Source organism: Dama dama, chromosome 16, assembly GCF_033118175.1.
Source record: "Dama dama isolate Ldn47 chromosome 16, ASM3311817v1, whole genome shotgun sequence".
Classification (NCBI taxonomy): Eukaryota; Metazoa; Chordata; class Mammalia; order Artiodactyla; family Cervidae; genus Dama; species Dama dama.
In genome coordinates, this window is record NC_083696.1 from 34453530 (window position 1) to 34475547 (window position 22018).

The 22018-nt window shown below is 41.8% G+C and overlaps 1 protein-coding gene across 3 annotated transcripts in view; it reads left to right on the forward strand.

The window, feature by feature from the left end:
- The window catches only part of FRMD3 (FERM domain containing 3), a 356347-nt gene that overhangs the window by 238184 nt on the left and 96145 nt on the right, over positions 1-22018 (forward strand). For all 3 annotated transcript variants that reach the window (XM_061163769.1, XM_061163768.1, XM_061163767.1), the window contains exons 6-8: positions 777-900; positions 18725-18812; positions 20574-20662. In XM_061163769.1, coding sequence (XP_061019752.1) covers positions 777-900; positions 18725-18812; positions 20574-20662 — 301 coding nt within the window. The remainder of the gene's footprint in view (positions 1-776; positions 901-18724; positions 18813-20573; positions 20663-22018) is intronic.

Here is a 22018-nt window from a genome sequence, read left to right on the forward strand (position 1 = left end):
GACCATCTGGGCGCTCAGAAATGTGCAGGCATTTCTTTTTACCCCTAGAGACCCTCTGGAGGAACCCTGTATTAGAACCCAGCAACCTTAATCTGGGATGCTCAGCCATACTTAGACATGCATTCTTTACTTTGAAGAGCAATCCATTTATTTTTATATAAATAAATCCTCTTGGGTCTTTATGTTTTGATTTTTTTTTCATTGAATGGGCCACACCTGCACAAATTTCAGACTAAACAGCTCCAGTCTGGGAATTCTTCGACTCAGAGAAAATTAACTATGAAAGGAGGCTTGAGGAACACTCAGTGGGTTCCAAATAGAGGTGGTGACACTCCTATCATGGGGAACACTTGGAAATATTGGGAGGCTTTTTGGGTGTTCACAATAGTGGGTGTGCCACCACCACCTAGAACCTGAAGGGTGGGAGTGCTCAATGTCTTACCATACCTTGGAAGGTCTGAAACAATAAAGAATTGTTTATTTCTCCAAATGCCAATAGTGCCCCACTGAGAAACAATGATTTAAATTCCTTTATTGTATAGTTGAAGAAAATGAGACTCAGAGAGTTCATTCAACAAGTGTCCAAGATCACACAGCTAAATCTAAACTAGAATATGACCTTCTAGACACTCAGGCTGTATAGCCTTTCCATAGAGACGAACACATTTTGTTGCATGAGCTTGTTCCACTCTCTTCTTTTGGGTGGCAGGAGCCATTCCATGTATATCCTGTTTTTGTTGTTTTTAATCTTTCTGTTTATTTTTTACTGGTTACAGCTGAGCTTGGTGATTACGATCCTGATGAGCATCCTGAGAATTACATCAGTGAATTTGAGATTTTCCCCAAGCAGTCACAGAAGCTGGAAAGAAAAATAGTGGAAATCCATAAAAATGAACTCAGGTAATAGTGGTAGACGTTTGTAGGAATGATAGAGGTGAGAAAGTATTCATACTACAGGGATTGTGGAAATCATGTCGTGAGCTAAAAATATTTGTAATGTGGGGGTAGACTGTTTCAGCTGGCGGGGCAATATTTCTGGGCACTGGAAAGGTCCCCCATCAATGACAGTCTCAATGAAGTGGGGTCCCCTGGGTGGCTGTTTATGAACCATCAGCAATTATTAGAGCCATATATTTTCTTATGGGTTTTGACTACCCTGAGTTTCTGAAAGTGAAATCTAGGATAATTAAGTAATCCTTTCTGTTTTGAACTTTGCATTGCCTCTCCCCTGTCCTGTGGTCTTTGCTTAAATTTTGACCGCAAGTATTAATAAAATGGAATCCATTGGCAAGGTTTCCTTTACTGAGCTGCTTTCAAGATAACAGATTCAGTGTCTGCTTCTCTTTGCCTTGTCTGTGAGGCTCCAGGATGACTGTTAACCGCAGAGCAGTACCATTAGAAGGAGCAAAGTCACATACAGTATTTATTCACTGTGTATCGGACACTATTTTAAGTACTTGTGCATATTGGTTCATTTAATCTCTGCAGTAGTCCAGGAGATAGGTGCCATGGTTCTTCCGTTTTACAGTTGAGGGAACTGAAGCGCAGAGAGATTAAACATTTTACCGAAGATCACACAGCTAGCAAGTGATAGAGGCAGGATTTGAATCCAGGCGGCCTAGCTCCAGGCTTTTGAGTATTCTGATACTTCTACTACGCATAGGCTAACAGGTAGGAATGAAGCATGGATAGGAATCATCACCAGTTTGGAATCCAGGTAACTCGGGTATTCTAGTCTGTAACTAGAACTTAGATTCTTGCAAACCACAGGAAATTCATTTTGATAATAATAGCAAGCATGGGCTGTGCTATGACAAGTATGGATGAAGAATTATAAGTGCTGAGATGTTTCCACCTTCTGGGATTCTGGTAATTATATATGTATACACACAACTAATGTCGTTGGATTATGAGTCCTGGAACAAATATCTGTCCCCTTGAGAGGGAGAGCCCAGACCCTGCTTTATGCTAGCACTCCCCCTTCTGGTGAGTTTGAGAAGACTGTACATGTGGGCCTTAAAGGGGGCAGCGTGGTTCTGCTTTAGTAAGACCTTTGTTCTTAAGAGATAAAGATGATTAGACATCAAGAAATTGTACCGATTTCAGAAACTAATGTACCTTTTCCAGGGGTGATTTTAGGGTATCGTCTCCTAATGAAAGCTTTGTTGAAAATATGACAGTCTGCCTACTCTTTCTTCATTTCGGGGACTAGCAAGCTGGAGGTAAAAGTAAATTCCTGATGTTGCCATGGGGCTTCCCGGGGGGCTCAGCGGTAAGGAATCTGCCTGTGATGCAGAAGATGCACGAGATTCCACGAGTTCGATCCTTAGGTCAGGAAGATCCTGTCAGGGCATGGCACCTCACTCCAGTATTCTTACCTGAAGAGTCCCATGGACAGAGGAGCCTGGCAGGCTGCCGTCCATGGGGTCACAAGGAGTCCAACGCAGCTGAAACAGCTGAGTACAGTGTTGCTGTGAGGGCCGTGGACCAGCAGCATGTGGGCAGCCCAGGGTGAGACCCTTGGGACGAAGGAGTCACTGCCACTGTGCGGCTTAATGGTGAAAGGAGGTGGAACAGCCTGCTCTGAACAGAATTTGCAGGGCCTCAGATGCTTGGAACATATGATAATAAATGTTTGTTGAGCTCTTAATGGACGCCAAAATACTGTGCTAAGAGCCTGACATACACCACCCCACTCAGTCTTCCCAGACTCTACGAGGTAGGGTCCATTGTTGTTTCCCATCTGAGGTGAAGAAAGCACAGCCTGGAGTGAAGGACTTGTTAGTAGCAGAATCTGGACTTGAAACTTTTTCTTACCTGACACTAACACCTATGCTCTTATCCCCTGGGCTGAGCAGCCATAAGGCAACCTGGTAGTCATGTTGATGTTCCGCGGTGATCACCATGGTGAGGGTGGAGACTGTGGTAGGAGAACCAGTTAGTTCTATCATCCAGGAAACATGCTGGGGACCTCACAAGAATAGGAGTAGAGAAACCTAAAGAGGTTCTTGAGAGACATTATAGCAAGACTTGGTGACCTACTGGGTTTCATGAGTAAATGAGTGGATCAAAGAAGATTCCAGATTGCCTTTTGTAATCAGAAAGCTGTACATTGAACCTTGTGCCAGCTCCTGAATTTGTTTATAACCCTGAAAGTAGTCACCATGCATCTAGAGAATATAGAGCTCCAGCAGTCAGCCATGGTTTGTAGATCCCAGAAATGAATGCCATGGCTTGGCCAACACTGCTTTGCTGTGTTGCAACAAGTTTGTAATGCCCAGAAGGCCCTTGTGAAGAAGTCAATGTTGTATGTGTGGAGGACAAAACAGCCAGAAATCATGTGATACTGCAAAGAGAGATTCAGACGATATTTTCCTGTGTGATTTGGCTCCTTTTTCTCCTTAAGTAATCATATGTTTGCTTCTGCATCAGTGCAGTGGAGAGAGATTTCAGGTTTGATGAGAAGATAAGAAGAGCAGCCAAGCTGATAAGGTAGAAGAGAAGGGGCTTTCTAGAATTGGCTGGAAACTTGCTGCAGAGACTGGAGGTGACGCTGGGGATCAGCAAGCCCTTTGTGCACAGGTCATGAAAGTATTGATCTTCTTGCGTGGGAACTGGACCTTTGGCTGGACTGCTCTGCGAGCCTGAGAGTGCCAGGGAAGAGTCATGATGGCAGAGACCCATCTGTGACTTGGGGGGGCTGCACCAAGGTGTTACTCTCCTACTCTCCATGGTTATCACAACACCTGTGACCCTTCCACACAACAAGGGGATAAAGCATGATCAATGATATGTTGTTATGGAAACTTCCTGAAAGGTTTCCAGTTGGCCTTTGTTGGGGTTTGAAGGGTCCTCCAAATAATGTTCCGCTCCTACCCGTTTTCTGAAAAAATCAAGAAAGAGAACAAGAGATGGCAAAAGAGACTCTCAGACACTAGCAAAAGGACCATGATTTGCCAGATAAACAGTATTAGCTCTGGGGAGTCACAGCCTTCTCCAGCCTTTTTACTTGATTAGAATCATTCTCCTCCTATGTTCTCTGTGGAAGGACTGAAGTTGTGATTCTTGGGAGAAAATTAATCAGAGAGGGAAAACTTTCCTTCTTAGGCGGCTACACAACACTTGAAGGTAGACCCAAGGTGGCTTGATAGACAGGCATTAATAAGAGAGTTCTTTAGGGGGAAGAAGGAGAGGGAGAGAAAGACTGGAATTTTGAGGTGCTTGAAAATATAAGGCCAAGATTTTAGCCAGAGTCTGCTTGGACTAAGTGATTAGACTCTTTTAGATGTTGAAGAGATTTGTGAATGAAGTTCATGGGTCAGCTTTGCCTCTTCAAATGTGCCCCATCACTGACTGACGGAGGGGAGAAGACATAGTTTTGCAAGGGTAATACTGCAATTATTGATCATCTCAGTATCAGTCAAGGTAAGCTAGATTTTCCTGAGGAAACAACTCCTAAAAGCTCAGTGGGTTAGAACAAGAAAGGTTTGTTTCTTGCTCTGATGTATAGCCACAAGAGGTCAGCTGGGGGACTTGGTTCATCATTGGCACTTAGGGAGTCACGAGCTTGGATTTGCCAGGAATAAGAGAGCTGTGGAAAGTCCTGCTTTAGCTTGGAAGTGATACATGTCACTTCTGCTTATCCACTGTGCCAGAGCTAGTCACATGGCCCCACTCAATGGCCTGCCAGGCTCATCTGTCCATGGAGTTCTCCAGGCAAGAATACTGGAGTGGGTAGCCATTCCCTTCTCCTGAGCATCTTCCCAACCCAGGGACTGACCCTGAATCTCCTGCATTGCAGGTGGATTCTTTACCATCCGAACCACCAGGAAAGCCCCAACACAACCGCCAGGAAGTGCAATTCTATCAGATCCAGAAGGTGTGAAGTGGAAACAGCTAGCAAACATCTCTTAATGGCCTTCACAATCTCATTGACTAATAGAGTTTTTGTTTTAACAGACTTTATATTTTTGAAGAGTTTTAGTTTCACATCAGAATTAAGAAGAGGAGAGTATACAGATTTCCTCTATATTCCCCGCCCCTCTACTTGCACAGCTTCCCCCATGTCTATGTCCGTCCCCCACCAGAGTGGTACATTTGTTATAACAGATGAAACTACATTGATTTGTAGGTATTATGCACAGCCCATATACTTTAGGGTTCACCCTTGAGGTTGTACATTCTGTGGATTTGGACAACAGTATAATAACATATATCCACTATTATAATATCATACAGAAAATTTTCACTGCCCTGAACATGTTCTGTGCTCTGCCTTATTCATCCCTCCCTAACCTCTGGCAACCACTGATCTGTTACCTGTCTCCATAGTTTTGCCTTTTCTAGCATGTCATGTAGTTGAAACCTTATAGTATGCAGCCTTTTCAAATTAGCTTCTTTCACTAAGCAGTATGTACTTAAGATTCCTGCTTGTCTTTCTATTGATAGCTCATTTCTTTCTACTGCTGAATAATATTCTGTTGTATGTACCACAGTTTATTTATCCTTTTACCTACTGAAGAACATATGGTTGCTTTCAAGTTTTGGAAATTATGAATAAAGTTATTATAATCATCCATGGGTAGGCTTTTGTGTGGGCATAAATTTTCATCTCCTTTGGGTAAATATCAGGAAGCATGATTGCTGGATTGTATGGTAAGAGTATATTCAATTTTGTAAGAACTGCCAAACTGTCTTCCAAGTTGGCTGTACCATTTTGCATTCCTACCAGCAATGAGTTCTTGTTGTTCCACAATCTTTACCAGCATTTGGTGTTTTCAGTGTTCTGGGTTTTGGCCATTCTAGTAGGTATATAGCTGACAGAGGTTTATTTAGAAAGATTTTTTGTAAAGGCATCTTTGGGCCTCTTAATGTCCTCTGAACTAGAGAATGTAGATATGTATCATTCACATTTTTGAATATATGTCAGTGCTAAAACTTGCTGAAGCCAAATGCTTCTTTTAGATCAGGTGTAGTTAATGAATTTGTGTGGCTCTTTGGGCTGAATGGTCTCAATTGCAGCCACTCAGCTCTGCTTCTGTAGAATGACATAGATAATACATAAATGAGTACGTGGTGATTCACTAAAACTTCATTGACAAAACAGATTGTGGACCAGATTTGATTCATGGGTTCTAGTTCGCTGACCTATTTTAAATATCTGACTTCCCTGGTGGCTCAGATAGTAAAGAATCTGCCTGCAATGCAAGAGACATGGGTTCAATCCCTGGGTCAGGAAGATCCCCTGGAGAAGGGAATGGCTACCCACCTCCAGTATTCTTGCCTGGAGAATTCCATGGACAGAGGAGCCTGACAGACTACAGTCCCTGGGGTTGCAAAGTGTCAGACACGGCTGAGTGACTAACACTTTGAGTTTTCAGAACAGATCTTGAATCAATTTTTTCTTCACTATCCTGACTCTGGTTGGATGGCATCACCGACTCAATGGACATGAGTTGGAGCAAGCTCCAGGAGATGGTGAAGGCCAGGGAAGCCTGGTGTGCTGCAGTCCATGGGGTCGCAATGAGTCAGACACGACTGAGCGACTGAACAACAAATCCTGACTCTGCAGATATTTTAAGGCAAAAAGATCCATATTTGTTTTTAAAATTTGGTATAAGAAACAAGCTCATGATTTATAGATTTTGAGTTTGGTATGCAGAGATGAGATTCTAGCAATAGGACTGCTTAGAAATAGGATATTCCTCCTAGAGCCCTCTGGTGGCTGGAGGAAGCCATTGCCATAATCCCTGCTGGGTGTATGTGCCATTGTGTCCCGCTGTTTGCAACCCCATGGACTGTAGCCCGCCAGGCTCCTCTGTCCATGGGATTTCCCAGGCAAGAATACTGGAATGGGTTGCCATTTCCTTTTCCAGGGGATCTTCCCAACCCAGCGTTAGAACCTGTGTCTCTTGTGTCTCCTGAATTGGCAGGCTGGTTCTTTATCACTCGCACTACATTGGAAGCCCCCAGAGTCCCTGGGGATGTGACAGTTATGTTTTACTCTCTTGGTTTCTGTTTTCCACTGCTCTAATCCCAACCATCTGGGTTAAGAGGGATGACCTATGCCATTAGCCCTGAGAGTACTTGGAGGGGGTTGAAGATCAAGGAATAAGAATGACTTTACTATCAGGAACCCTGATAGGCTTCCCTGAAGTTTTTCATGGAGTTTCTACTCAGCTAGTCCTCTCAATACCAGTTCATCAGGTTTCTCATCAGATGCCAAGATTTTTGAATCAGTTCCAGTCACAAGTCATCAGCTTTTAAATATTCAGAAATCTCAGTTGGCAGTGAGGTGGTTTGATGGTGTATTCCTTGCCTTAAAGAGCATAAAAATGATTGAATTAGCCATCCCTGTGATGATCTAATACAGGGTGTTTTGTGCTGGAAGTAATGATGACACTGGGTGTATTTTAAACAGACTCGTTATCTCTTTTTATTTCTCAGAACTCACATTCTATGTAAATCATGTGCCATGGCTTCCCGGCAAGGATTTATAATTTAAAAAATGTCTAGCTTTCCAGAAATAAGTGCCCTGCTATGGAAGTACCCTCTACCTGTGCTTCCAATTAGTAGTTTACCAGAGCCCCCTTAGGAAACTATTTTGTACAGTTTTGAGAAGAATGTTTACTGTGTAAAAGGAAGAGGGGAAATGTCAGATTATTTTACAACTCCAATCTTTCTTAAAATGTGCTTTTGCTCAGTCATCCCTCTTTCCCCTTGCCCTGTATCCTTTCCGTTCTCAAGTTTCTCATTGCAAAAGCCTAGAATCGCCTTTCCTTCCTCTCTCCCTCCCGCTACCTTCCTCCTCCCCAGCCCTGCCCCTGAATCTCTTTCTCCTTACCTTTCTCTCTCTCCCTGCCACTCCTCTCCCTTTCTCTGGTAGGTTATCACATCCATTTTCATGCTCTGATGTAATACTCTTCTTAGGAATGGGAAGATGGAATGATTTGGCATCAAATGACCCTCCTGTAGAAACTAAATCTTTGTATTATGTGGCTTAGAGTCAGGGACATTTCTAGAGAGCCTTGAAAGAAAGAAAGAGAGTGCTAAGTCGTGCCCAACTCTTGCGATCCTATGGACTGTAGCCTGCCAGGCTCCTCGGTCAGGGAGAAATGATGTGTGCACCCAATCCATCAACATTTCTTACACAGATGAAATCTGGCTAAGGTGACTTGGAGGGAGAAAGCAATGTCATGGAAATGCAACACGGCTTTGAAGAAGGACTCAGTCATTACTTATTACACTCTTTGATTACCCTTGACATATGGTTCTAAATTATGCATAGAATCAAAGACATTTTGAACTTTTGATGAAATTATAACAGTGTATTTATCCATTCATCTATCCACACACCCATCGATGATCCATCCATCCATCCATCCACATATCTGTCCATCCCTTCATGCAGCAAATATTCGTTGAAGAGTAACTGTGTGTCAGAAACTGTAGAAGTGTTGGATGACCTACCTAGCCCAGTGATCTTCAGCTGCTTCTCCAACAAGCTGGGAGCCTCTTCACCATCTATGTGCTCCATGACCTGATGTTTTTGAAAGATTCTATCTGAAAACAATATTCATGAAACAACAACTAATTTGCTTCTGAATTTTTTATTGGTCATCCATAGCTATAATTATCATTCAAAGCCTTTGAATATCAAGAGGTCACTAGTCCAAAGCAAAGAAACTTGACACCTAATTATGACACTGGAGAGACTCTTGGAGTCCAAAGCAGAGGTTATAATGATAATCCTTGGACTACCATCTGACACAGATATATGTTTTTAGGCCAAATAATAGTTTTGAAAAATGGAAATTAGTTGGAATAAAATTCAAGCTTTACTTTCACCTGGGGGATTTGTTAACACAAAGCCCTGATTCCAACACAGCGAAGTTAAGCAGCAGTGCCCTTTGAAAGAGTCATTTGTTCCCTGAGTCACCGCCATCCTGCTCAGCCCATTCACATTCTTCCTCCATTTGATTGTTTGTGACCACCTTGTTTCACCGATAAGGAAACAGAGGCCCGAGAAACTCACTTATTCAAGGCTATACAATTATGAAACAACAGAACTTGACCTGAAACCTGAGTGTTCCTGTGAAGTACCCTGAAGTTTCTCTAAGAGGCTGTTCTTCTATATGTCTTGTCCCTGCCTGGCCCCAGAGCATCACCACTGTCTCCTCCAAAGCATGGCAGTCACCCACATTTGTAGCATTCTATCTAATGCTCTGCATAGATGTGGTCCCTAATGGTCCTCAAAGATTTTACAGAATATAATTTCCCTAAGTAAAGAGAAATGACAGACTGGGCACTCTTCCAGTCAGGATGTGGAAAGCATGAGACATTGATCTCCCTCTAACACCAAAATAGCATCAATAAGCTAGATAAATTACAAAGTCATATTTTAAAAACTCATCTGAACATGAGGATGCAAAGAAACCTCAATGTACTAAGATCCAGAATGTCCTTCCTGGGGCAGCAGAGACCTGCAGCTGCTTTCACCTCTGGTGGTAGGGAGAGGAGAAGGAATATGCCAGAGGAGGGGGGCAGGGAGGAAGCTAAGCCTTTAACAAGCCTTTAGTGACTATGAGTGGGCTGACCTGACTGGTTGGGACCCCAGAGTCTCCAGCGTGAGTTGGAGTCTGGGACCCAGAGTCTTTAGAGTGAGTTGTGCTTTCCTACCACCACTGGGCCCCAGGCCTTCCCTGAGTGAAGAGGGGCAGTATGCCAAAGCTGGACAGGGCAGGAAGGCTGAGTGAAACCCCTCGGAGGCATTGCTGACCTTGAGCCAGAGCAGAACATCCCTTGACCATGGTGGCGGACACGACCACAGGAAGAAAAATAATCACCTGAGGTGAAGAGAGCCGTGCATGGGACTGAAGAACAAAGGAGATTTCCTGAAGCTCAGAGAGTTGGCAGCAAAGCCATAAAGCGTAGCAAGCTCTCCAGAGTCTCATGGATGCTCAGAATCCAAGCCCTGCTGAAGGGCAAGCTCTGAGAGCACTCTTAAGCTTTTGAGCCAGTGGTAAACAAACTCTAAAGTTGCAACCCAGTTGCAGCAAAACCTAAGCTAAGGCACATTGAGAGTTCTACTTTGCAGTAGCAGATCATTCTATTGATCTTCTACCCATGAGCCTAATTCTGAAGCTTGCAGACCCAAAAGGATCAGGTGGCGCCAAACCCACCTCCTTTGCTGTCCAACTGTGCTCCAACTGGCCCAAGTCATTGCTGGCAAGATCCACACCTCACTCCACAATTAGGGTCCACTAATAATTTGCATTTCTTCTTGGGATGCTGTGCATTTTTGTACTCTGTGCAGTGGTATGCTAAAGGAGAAGCAATAAGAGAGTGTTTCTCTTGGCCAAAAAAAAAGGTATTCAGGACAGGCGGAAAGCAGATATATAGCTAAATACATAATCACTTGACCTTGCCTATTTTTTAAGAAAAGCATATCTTGAGAATTGTTAGTTCTCAAAAAAGAATTCAGCTTAACACTGGTCTTTATCTCTAAACATCTCATTAGAGACACTATTAATCTTAGTAGAACAGTTCCTGGTGCAAGATTTAAAGGATAGAAAATCATTATTTTCTATTACCAAACAGAGTTTTTGTCAGAAACAAATGGCCAGTGGGAGATTTGAAAGAAAAACAAATTTCTATTTAATTGATCTTAGTGTCTTCCTGAAAACCTACTAAATGGTTGCTTCCTCAGTGAGTCAGGGGAACTCAGGATTTTTTTAGTGCTGTTGAGATCTCTACCTTTTCCCTTTTGGTTTTGAACCCTTTTCCTTCTCTGAACATTTGTAGCCTTTCTTTGTATGTGATTTTTTTAGATTAACTCTTTTAAGTATGTAGCCATTGGAGATCTAAGTCAAACCCAATGCAAATGATACCAATTTGAGTACTTTTATCTTGAAGAGGGGTCATTGCTTTATTGTAAATATCTTGACATGCTTCCTGACACTTCCACCAAAGAAAGATTTGCTGATTTCAGTTATGTGCAGAGCTAGCAAGGGAACAAATGCTATTCTGAGGACAAGGAGGGGGCATGCTCTGTGCCAGGCACTAATCTGATGGCTTTATATCCGTTAATTGTTTATTCTTTATACCAAATCTTAGAGACAGGTACTATTTTTAATCTTCATTGTGTGGAAACAGACAGACACAGCTTCAGTTGTTTTCTATTCCTGTGATCAGATCCTAGATCAGGGTTGAGCAAACTTTTCTATCCTAGGCCATTTAATAAATGTCTTAGGCTTTGCAGGACACATGGTTTCTGTTGGAATCACGCATTTTGCCATCGTAACAAGACCGTGTCCACAGATGGTACCCGAGCAATTGGGTGTGTCTTTGTTCCAAAAAAACTTAATTGATGGAGACTGAAATTTGAACATCACATAATTTTCATAGGGCATGAAATTATTCTTTGATCATTTTGGGCCATTTACAGATGGGAAAAAAAATCAAAACAAAAAGCATTCCTAGCTCCAGGGCTGTGCAAAACCAGACAGTGATCTGGATTTAGCCCACAGAGAGTCTAGTCTGGGGATCTCTGACCTAGATTAAAATGGAAACATCACTGCTGTCTAATCGGATCTAAATATCTGTCATCTGGGATGGAATGCCTCATCACTGATAAGATGAAAAATGCTTAGAATTTGAAAAATGCTTTCGAGAAGAACCAGTAGAAACCATGTCAGTTGGAAATGCTCAGCCTGGTATCCACGAGAGCAGGCAGATGGCCCTGGACCATATCGTGTTGGTAGCGCAGGTCCTGAGAAGCACATTGGAACCAGGCTGCCTGGGATTTATATTCACTCCTCCACTTAATACTTGAGTAACCTTGAACAGGTTACTTTTCCTCTTTGAGTGTCAGAATCCTCATCTATAAAATAAGCATAAGAATTCCTGCTTGATGAATATTAAGTGAAAAAAAAATATCTACTACTTGGCAATGTAAACAATTACATATTGCTCAGATCAGGAGAGTTTAGTAAAAGGTAGCTCTGAATTGATATCTAGTATATTCCTGACCTATTCTGTTTAGTTCAGCAGTGCTTTTAGATTGTATAATACCTCACCCAGTAATTCTTCTATTAAAAAAGGCAGAAACTATTTCCCTTTTAATCATTGTATATGAATAAAATATAAAAGAGTATATGCAATATATGTGAAATTTAAAGAATAGTTGAAAAACACCCATGACCCCATAACTTTGCTTATGAATTACAACAGCACCAGATGCTCTCAGGTCTCCTAACCTGACCCTCCCAAATTACCTCCCTTCCTTCTCTATGCTATTCTGAATTTTAGGTTATTCATTCTCTTATTTTGCTTTTATAAATATACTCCATACATCAGTAAGTAATGTATACTTTGTTTTTTCCTGTTTTTGACATTCATACAAATGAAATCAAGCTCTATCCATGTATCTCACTTTCCCCCCATCAATATTATGGTTTTGAGGTTCTTTACATTGATGCATACAGTCATAGGTGTTCATTTCTGCTTCTGTGTAATTAATTTTCTATCATATGAACATGTCACATTTTATGTATTCATTCTCCTGTTGATGGACATTGTCTCTAGGTTTCTGCTGTTATAAACAAAATTACTATGGCATCTTGAATACTTCTCATAGGGATATAAGTAAAAGAGTCCCTAGCATAGATACAAACCTAGGTGTAGAAAGCAGGTACAGACCTGGGTCATGGAGTTTGCACAATTTCAGCTTTTCTAGGAAATGGTAGCTTGTTTGCTGAAAGGGCTGCTCCCTTCACATCCATAATGTATGAGTTCCCAGTGCTTCACAGTCTTTTCCCTTTCCTTTCCTTTTTTCCTTTAACTCTTAGAAATGGAAGCACAATACCAGCTCAGAAAAGTCAACAAAACATAAATTACAAAGCAAGTGTGTGTGTAACCACCACCCAGGTCGGAGAGAGAATTGGTAATACTCAGAAGTCCCTATTTTGCCCCTTCCCAATATTTATCTTCTCCCTTCCCCCTGAAAGGTAATCACATCTCTGACTAAATATTTTAGTTTTGTTTTGCTAATTTGAAAAAGTCATATAAATGGAATTCATTCAGTGGGTATACATTTATATCTGGCCTGTTTCATTCAGTTTTATTTTTGTAATGGGCACTCATTTTGTGTGTGGCTTGAAGTCATTTATTTTCACAGCTGTATAATGTTCCATTGTATATCCAATCTACTGTTGGTAGACATTCATTTCCTACTTTTTGTTATTACAAATGGCACTACTGTAAAAATTCTATGTGTTTCTTGATGCAACAGACCTAGAGCCTGTTGTATGTATAATTTTGAATGGAATTACCGCGTTATAGGGTAAGCATGTTTAACTTCAGTAGATAATGTCAGTTTTCCAGATAGTTCTACCAAATTACTCTTTCACCAGCAGTATATGAAAGTTGCTTTTGCTGCACATTCTCATGAGTGCTTGGTATTCTTCTAAATTTTGGCTGTCAAATGAATGTGTAAATAACTTCTTAAAGTTTTTCATTTTCCTGACCTTAAAGAAGTTGAGGACATTTTCATGTGACTATTAGCTATTTGAATATCTTATTCTGTGAAGTATGTATTCAAGTCTTTTGCCATTTTACCTTCTGAGTTATCTTTTAGAATTATTTTATTATTTGTTATTATTGGAGGCTTTTTAAAAAAATTCTACATAGGAGTCCTTTTTTTATTGTACATGTTGCCAAAATCTTTTCCCATACTGGGGCTTGACTTTTCACTCCTGGTTGACATTCTGGATGAAAAGAGGTCTTTGAGTTCAGTGGTGTGTTCTCCAGGGCTGTATAGCACTGCACCCCTGCTACCATCCAGGGAAGTGTTTGCAATTAGATGCTCATCAGATAAAAGTGCAGGGAAGTGGTCAGAAAGAGACCACCTAGGTAAGCAAAAATTCCTCACTTTTCAATATGAATTTCCAAATTATAACCTTTCAGAATTAACTTGTTCCCAGACTGAATAGAAAAAGGTGTGCTTTAAAACTGAACTTGAATTTCAAGAATAAACAATGTTCAGAAACTATAAAACTCTTAGAGGAAAACATAGCTAAAACACTCTTAGACGTAAATGGCAGCAAGATCCTCTTTGACTCGCCTCCCAGAGTAATGGAGATAAAAACAAAAATAAACAAATGAGACCTAATTAAACTTAAAAGTCTTTGCACAGCAAAGGAAACTATAAACAAGATGAAAAGACAGCCCTCAGAATGTGAGAAAATAATTGCAAATGAAGCAACTGACAAGGGATTAATCTCCAAAATATACAAGCAGCTCATGCATCTCAATATCAGGAAAAACAAACAACTCAATCAAAAAATGGGAAAAAAGTGTTTCTTCAGTTTTTGGAGAAACAGACATTTCTCCAAAGAAGACATACAGATGAGTAATGAACACGTGAAAAGATGCTCAACATCATTCATTATTACAAACATGCAAATCAAAAATACAGTGAGGTATCACCTCACACTGGTCAGGATGGCCATCATCAAAAAGTCTACAAACAATAAATGCTGGAGAGGTGTGGAGAAAAGGGAACCCTCCTGCACTGTTGGTGGGAATGTAAATAGACATAGCCACTATGGAGAGCAATAGGGAGGTTCCTTAAAAATCTAGGAATAAAACTACCAGCAGTCCCACTACTGGGCATACACCCTGGGAAAACCTTAATTCAAAAAAACACATGTACCCCAATGTTCATTGCAGCACTATTTACAATAGCTAGGACATGGAAGCAACCTAGACGTTCATCGGCAGATGAATAGATAAGCTATGGTGTGTACGTATACATACATACACACATACAATGGAATATTACTTGGTCATAAAAAGGAATTAATTTGAGTCATTTGGGATAGATGAAGCTAGAGCCTGTTAGAGAGACTGAAGTAAGTCAGAAAGAGAAAAGCAAATATCATATATTAATGCATATATATGAAGTGTAGACAAATGTTTCTGATGAACCTGTCTGCAGAGCAGGAATGGAGATGCAGACATAGTGGGGTAGGGAAAGACCTGTGGACACAGTGGGGTTGGGAGAGGGTGGGATGGTTTTTGAGAGCGTAGCAGTGGAACATATGTAATACCATGTTTATAATAGGTAGCTAGTGCAAAGTTGCTGTATAACACCAAGAGCTCAGCCTGGTGCTCTGTGACAACCTCGAGGAGTAGGATGGGGAGGGGTTGGAAGGGAGATTCAAGAGGGAGGGCATGGATGTATACTTGTGGCTGATTCCCATCACTGTACATCAGAGACCAACAAAACATTGTAAAGCAATTATCCTCCAATTAAAAAAAAAAAAAAAGCCAATATGCGGCTTAGACAAAAAAAGGCTGCCAGTTTCCCATGAAGGGGAATGACCAGCTCTCTGGAGCAGAGGAGCTCTTCCTAGAATGGGGCAGAGTGAGCGCCTTTCATGTGAAGCAGCAAGATTTCCTGGAGCAGAGCAGATGGCCCGAGGCTGTGGGAGGCACTGGGCTGCTTTAGCTCTAGTCCTGCTTCTCTTTGGCCTCCATCTGGGTCCCTGGGCTAAAGTTTTGCTTTGGGGGCCACCAGAGTGGGGTGCTACTTAGGAACGTGCCGGTCAGCTCAGCTTTGTCCTTTGTTCCCCGCCAGGGGGTAGAGTGAGTGTATGAAAGAGTGAGAGACAGAATAGAGACAGTGTGTATGTGAGGGTGGGGTGGGCATGGTGGGGAGGCAGGAAGCCCCCAATACTTGGATTCAATCATTTTCTTTATTTTCTGGTGAAACGTAGGCTATTACTTCAGGGACTTATGAGAGAGCTATGAAGAGAGAAATACCTGTATGTTTTGAAAAAACTTTCAGAAACTCCCTTTTCCCTTCCCGAAAAAAAATACTTCGTGATTTTCTTGAATCTCTTGTTACTTTATCAAGAAGAGAAATAATTTTAATGACTATGACTTGAAAAAAAAAAGAAAGAAATGGTCCATGCATTTGATGGATTGAAAGGATCATATAGTACTGAGCAGGGTGAATAAATAAAGAGGCACCTTTTATATACATCCCAGTGAAATTTCAGAACACCAAAACTAAAGAGAAAATCGGGAAAGGCTTTAGAAAGACTTGACTCTCCTAAAGCAGGTGTTTGAGTTAATCCCTCAAGAATATATTCTGTAAAGGATGAATTTAAAGATTATCCCCTCTATTAAGAGAAAAAAGTAGCATATGTGGCTCCCTTCCCTTCCTTCTCCAAGTCCCTGGGGATGATAGAAAATGTATTAGAAAACAGATGCAAGAAAGACTAACATCTTTGCATCAACAGTCCTGTGGTATCTCTGGAAGATAGGAAACAAATGGAAGGAATCCAGGTCAAACACATACAGAAAATAGGAGTGGTTCTGTGTACTTCTGGCAACGGATAACAGGGCAGCCATCATGGTGGGTGCGTTTGGAACATTGGTTTCCCTGTGCTAAGTCATAGGCAATAGCAGGCTTGAGCTGGAGGTACCTTGTATGGATAATACCCTGAAGGAACTAGTCTTCAGCCTGAAATCAAGTTACTAACTTGATTAGTAAGGGCATGTCCTGCCCTTCCCTACAACCTCTGGAGTCCATTGTACTAAACAAATAACATAAAATACAAGCATGAGCATCAAACCAAGAATCACCAAACACTTAATGAAGGAAACGTCAGTTCATTGAATAAGACACTCTGATGCAGCAAACCAAAGGGCTATCACCAAGAAAGTAGTATTAATGGAATCAAAGGGATTGGACTTTAAAAGAAAGCAAGTAGATATCCTCAGAGGAGAAAGAAGAATTTATTTCATAAAACAAGAACAGGCATCTATTTCAAGAGCCAAGTAAATATTACATTGGAAATGAAACATTTAATTGATATTTTAAAAATCATCCATAAATGGATGCACACAGGATGCACACAGCTGAATAAGAAATTAAACTGGAGGCTTGAATAAAGAAATAATTTGGAATATATTATAAAAAGCAGATTTAAAGAATGAAACAAAGCTTAAAAAGACACGGAGGATAATACTAGGAGTTTCAAGATCCATTTACTAGGGTCTCTCAAAAGAGAGGGGCAAGAGAGAGTGGTTGAGGTGAGGAACGAGACTGGGAAGAGAAGAAAAAATCAGAGAAATGGCCAAAGATGAGTTGTCTGGGGGCCTCCCTGGTAGCTCACTGGTAAAGAATCTGCCTGCCAATGCAGGAGACACTGGTTCAGTCCCTGATCTGGGAAGATCCCACATGCCTTGAAGCAGCTAAGCCCATGCTCTGCAACTATTGAGCCCATGGTGCTCTAGAGCCTGAGGCTGCAACTACTGAAGCCTGTTGAGTCCTAAAGCCCGTGTTCCACAACAAGAGAAACCACTGCAATGAGAAGCCCGTGCATTACCACAAGAATGCAACCCCTGACTCGCCGCAACTAGAAAAAAAGCCCATGCGGCAACAAAGACCCAGCACAGCCAAAAAGAAAGAAAGAAGGAAAATTATAAAAAGATGAGTTGTCTGATTACAAGTGTCCCTACAGTGCTTGGGCTTCCTAGGTGGCTCAGTGGTAAAAAATCTGCCTGCCAATGCAGGAGATGCAGGGGACACGGGTTCTGTCTGTGGGTCAGGAAGATCCTCTGGAGAAGGAATGGCAACCCACTCCAGCATTCTTGCCTGGGAAATCCCAAGAACAGAGGCGCCTGGTGGGCTATATAGTTCATGGGGTTGGACATGACTTGGCGACTAAACAACCACAGTGCTCATCTTGACAAATGAATAAAGACGTATCAGGGTGAACATTCAGAGTAAAGAGATCTTGAAAAGCTTCACAGAGAAGAAAAATGGGATACTGTTTTGATTAGAAGCATAAGGACTCTTAGCTGTCTTGAGTGGGTGGAAAGGGAATCCATCTTTGGGGAGAGGCATGCATGGAAATAGAGTTAATATTGCAGTATAGTTTTACACTGTGAATATAAAACTGAATTCCTGTTGTTAGCAAACTCTTCTTGGTTGCTCAGGTTACTTACTATCCTTGGAGAATGGTTTGGATTCTCTATGATACATGTGAGATATTAATGTTAGTCAAAAGCGGAGTCTTTGAAATGCTGCACAATCCTGGTTTGGAAGCTAGCCCTGAAAGGACTTCACAGACATCTATATTTGCAGCCCCCTTTCTCTTCCTGGGGCCAAGACCTTGTTTACCACCCTGGAGGACACAGCTCAGACTAGAAATGGCTGAAATTTCCTTTCAAAATCCAGGGCTTTCCGATAGAATGGTTAACAGCTCTTCTTTCTTGGATGGCTCTGTTTAGGCTGCTGATGGTGTAACATTTTCTACCTCAACAAGAAAAGAATGCCCTGTATCCTGGAGAATCTTTTGAAATAAATAGGAAAGAACAGATGCTGAGTTTTAGTTCATATTAAGATTGGATTTGCAAGGGCCTACTTATTGGTAACTTGATAACCTTGATTTAACTGTCCAGGTCACTGGAGTCCTCATAGTACATGTGTGTTTATTATAGAACAATTAACCAAAGAACACGGGCTAAGATTTCTTAGCAAAGGCTCCTTGTGGAATAATGAGGAATAATGACCAGTTTATTGATCAGTATTTCTATAGGGATTTCTCTCTTGGTTTAGTTAAGAATATCATATTTTATTGATTGAAGGGATTCTGTGGTTCTGTTATTTTTCATGTTAACTCCCTGAACTTTTCTTGTGTGATTTTAGAGGGCAGAGCCCACCAGTTGCTGAATTTAACTTACTCCTGAAAGCTCACACTTTGGAAACCTATGGGGTGGATCCTCACCCATGCAAGGTAACTACCTCTCACTGCAGATTGACAGATAATGATTGTTTCACCCAAAAGGCAATTAATTGGTATACAGGCCTGAAGGAGCCCTTCTGGGATATTCCCACAGCCTGATCCATCACCCCTAATGGGAAGAGACAACAGTGTACTGCAGTCACACGTTTATGTAGTTGATTTTCTCCATTGGAGTCTTCTAATTGCTTGCTCATTCATTCATCCATCAATTGGATGGTTTTATCTCCCGAGAAGTTGTGGGATCCTAATGGGTTTGTTTGCAAAGGCCATTGCCAGCAAGAATGCAGTCTTTAACAATGGGTAAGCAGAAGGAAGGGCTTCCCAGGTGGCGCTAGTGGGAAAGAACCCACCTGCCAGTGCAGGGAGATGTAACAGACGTGCGTTTGATCCCTGGGTTGGGAAGATCCTCTGGAGGAGGACATAGCAACCCACTCCAGTATTCATGCCTAGAGAATCTCATTGACAGAGAAGCCTGGCAGGCTACAGTCCATGGGGTCACACAGAGTTGGACATGACTGAAGCAACATAGCACACACACAAGTGGAAGGAAAAATCTTTCAATTGGTCTTTAGAGTATATACTTTTCTTTCTTCCTTTACTTGAATTACTTGACAGCTTTTCTCTCAAGTGGGTGATCAAGACCACGTGTATCAGAAACACTCAGGCCCCACCCCAGAGCCACTGATCAGCATCTCTGGGGAACCTGGAACCTGCCTTTTAAACAAGCTCCCAACTTGGTACTTAAGCACATGTGTTTCAGAAGCGTTTTATGAAAACAGTGTTCTTTTCATATTCTAAAGCCACTGCACATCAATCAGACATTAACCTGAATCCTCAGCTAAGCATTTATATCAGCCAGGCTCTTAAAGGTGTGTTTTTGAGTCGTACTAGAACATTTCTTTACCCAGGTGGGACCAGCTAATGGTTTTTGGAGAAGTCCCCGGTACTAGAGCTCGTAGCTCAGACTGGACCTTAGAAGGGCCTGGGGAGCCCCATCACCCCCTGTTGTCCAGTCCCATGGGGATGTGAGGGTGCAGCCCCGGCAGAGAGCTGGCAGGCTGGTTGACAGTGGCACGTGCATCGTCTTCCTCTGCCCACATGATTATTTTAGAGTATTTGCCAGATGTCTCTTCCTGCTAATGGTATAAATTAGATTATTCCACTTCATGAATTAGATTTTATCCACAAATTTGAGCCTCTCTGTCTGTTTTATTTATTACCTGGAGACTGACTTGAATTTTGTTCTTATCGTTGTTGTTCCTTTGTCTTAATTTATCCATGCTTAGTTTTCCTGCTGGAGACTGGAATCAAAGTAGGCATTTCCAGGCATATCTTTATTTTTAAATTACCAGATATCCCATATGGGGTTGACTAGTTAGTTTAGATGCTCAGGGCTAATGACAACCAAGAACAGTTTTTCTACTTACATGGTGGATCTGAGAACTCAGACAGTCCCACAAGACACTTGGAAGTAGACTAGTGGTTTGGGAGTAACCTGTATTTCCCAGGAGGTTTCTGGGGAGGCAGAGGTCCACTCCTCAAATGGAAAAGCTACACATTCCTGGCCCTCGCCCACATTTTAGAGGTACTATCCTTGGAAGTCCCATCTGAGAAACTTAGTTTATGGCTATGATCATTGTACTTAACCTAAAATTCACCCAGATTGAGGATGAATAAGCATATCATGTATCCTTTATTTGATATTCCTTAATTGAATATGTTCTTATTTCTGTTTTTTTTTTTTTCTTTCAGGATTCAACAGGCACAACAACATTTTTAGGATTCACCGCTGCAGGCTTTGTGGTATTCCAGGGAAATAAGAGAATCCATTTGTTAAAGTGGTGAGTACTTCTTTGGAAAACAATTCTTGCTTTTTCTTAATCTTGTTTTTCTTTCCCAGTCTTTGACTTTCTGTTTGGAACTGCCAGGTAGAATGCCTAAGGTCCATTGCCCTGCCTTGGAGCTTCTTACAAAGAGATTATTCATCTATAAATGAAGTTCAATCTTGGTTTCCCTAGACCTCAGGAGACCTGGAGTGTGTCCCAGGCTCAGAGGCTCTGCCTCCAAAGGGAAGGTGTCCAGGATTCCTGGTGAAGAAATACCAGGGGTGGCCACAGGGTGCCTCAGGGCAGGGTTAGGGTGCAAGTTCCCTCAGACAACAAGGACCCCCTCTATTTCTGCCACTTCTTTTTATTCTCTTCTGTTGAATTCTTGCTGCAGACCCACCCCTCTGTAATCCAGTGTATCAGTGAAGATGCTTTTGACCCAAAGGAACAGGAAAGTCTGCTCACAGTGGCTTACAGATGAGAGGACAGCAAAATTTCCAGGGGTCTGGCAGCCCCATGGTCCTTTAACTTAACTGCCAGGGAGCATCATGAAGGACTTGCGCCTTTGCATTTTCTTCTCTGCAGTCACAGTGTGGTAGCTTTTGTCCTCAGATTCGTGCTTATAAAGTGGCCATGCATGCAACTTCAGTTGTCACATCTTCCCATGGCCACACCCTCAAGGAGAAGGGCCCTTTGCATGTGTCTCCTGTGAAGACAAGGATTAACTTTTTCAGAAGCTCTGTAAGAGACTTCCTGTGTATGTAATTGGGCAGGGTTGGGTCATATGTGCCTCCTTAAACCAGTCCTTCCAAGAAGTAGAATTCTGTGATGAGATTGGTCAAATCAGGATCCATCCTCATGGGGAGAACATCATCTGTATGAACACTTGATCTAGAGGAAGAATAAAGTATAGGTTCTGTCAGTAAGGACGTGGGAGAATGGACCAGCGGGCCCGCTGTGTCCAATCAAGGAACAAAATAGTTTTGGTAAAGAGTAAAGAAGTCTGCAGAAACTAACACAACATTGTTAAACAACTATACTCCAATAAAAAATTTTTTAAAATAAAGAGAAAGACAAATTAAAAAAAAGGACTTATCTTGACTGTACTTTAAAACACAAAGAGTGAAGAAGGCTGAACATTTTGTGTATATTGGAATACTGTAAGGGCTTAGTCTTGTTCATAGCTTCAGCTTGATTTGGTTCCGCCTCTGATGGTCCTTGACAGATTTGTCACCTGGTCTCTCTGGGTGGTGGACTCACTCTCTTGGCTTGAGTCCTAGGGGTTGGAAGTTTTTGATGGGCCTTGGGCATCCACCCTCAGTCCTGGATTGAAAATGCTCTCTCATGGTTATCTGAACCTCCATTTCATGG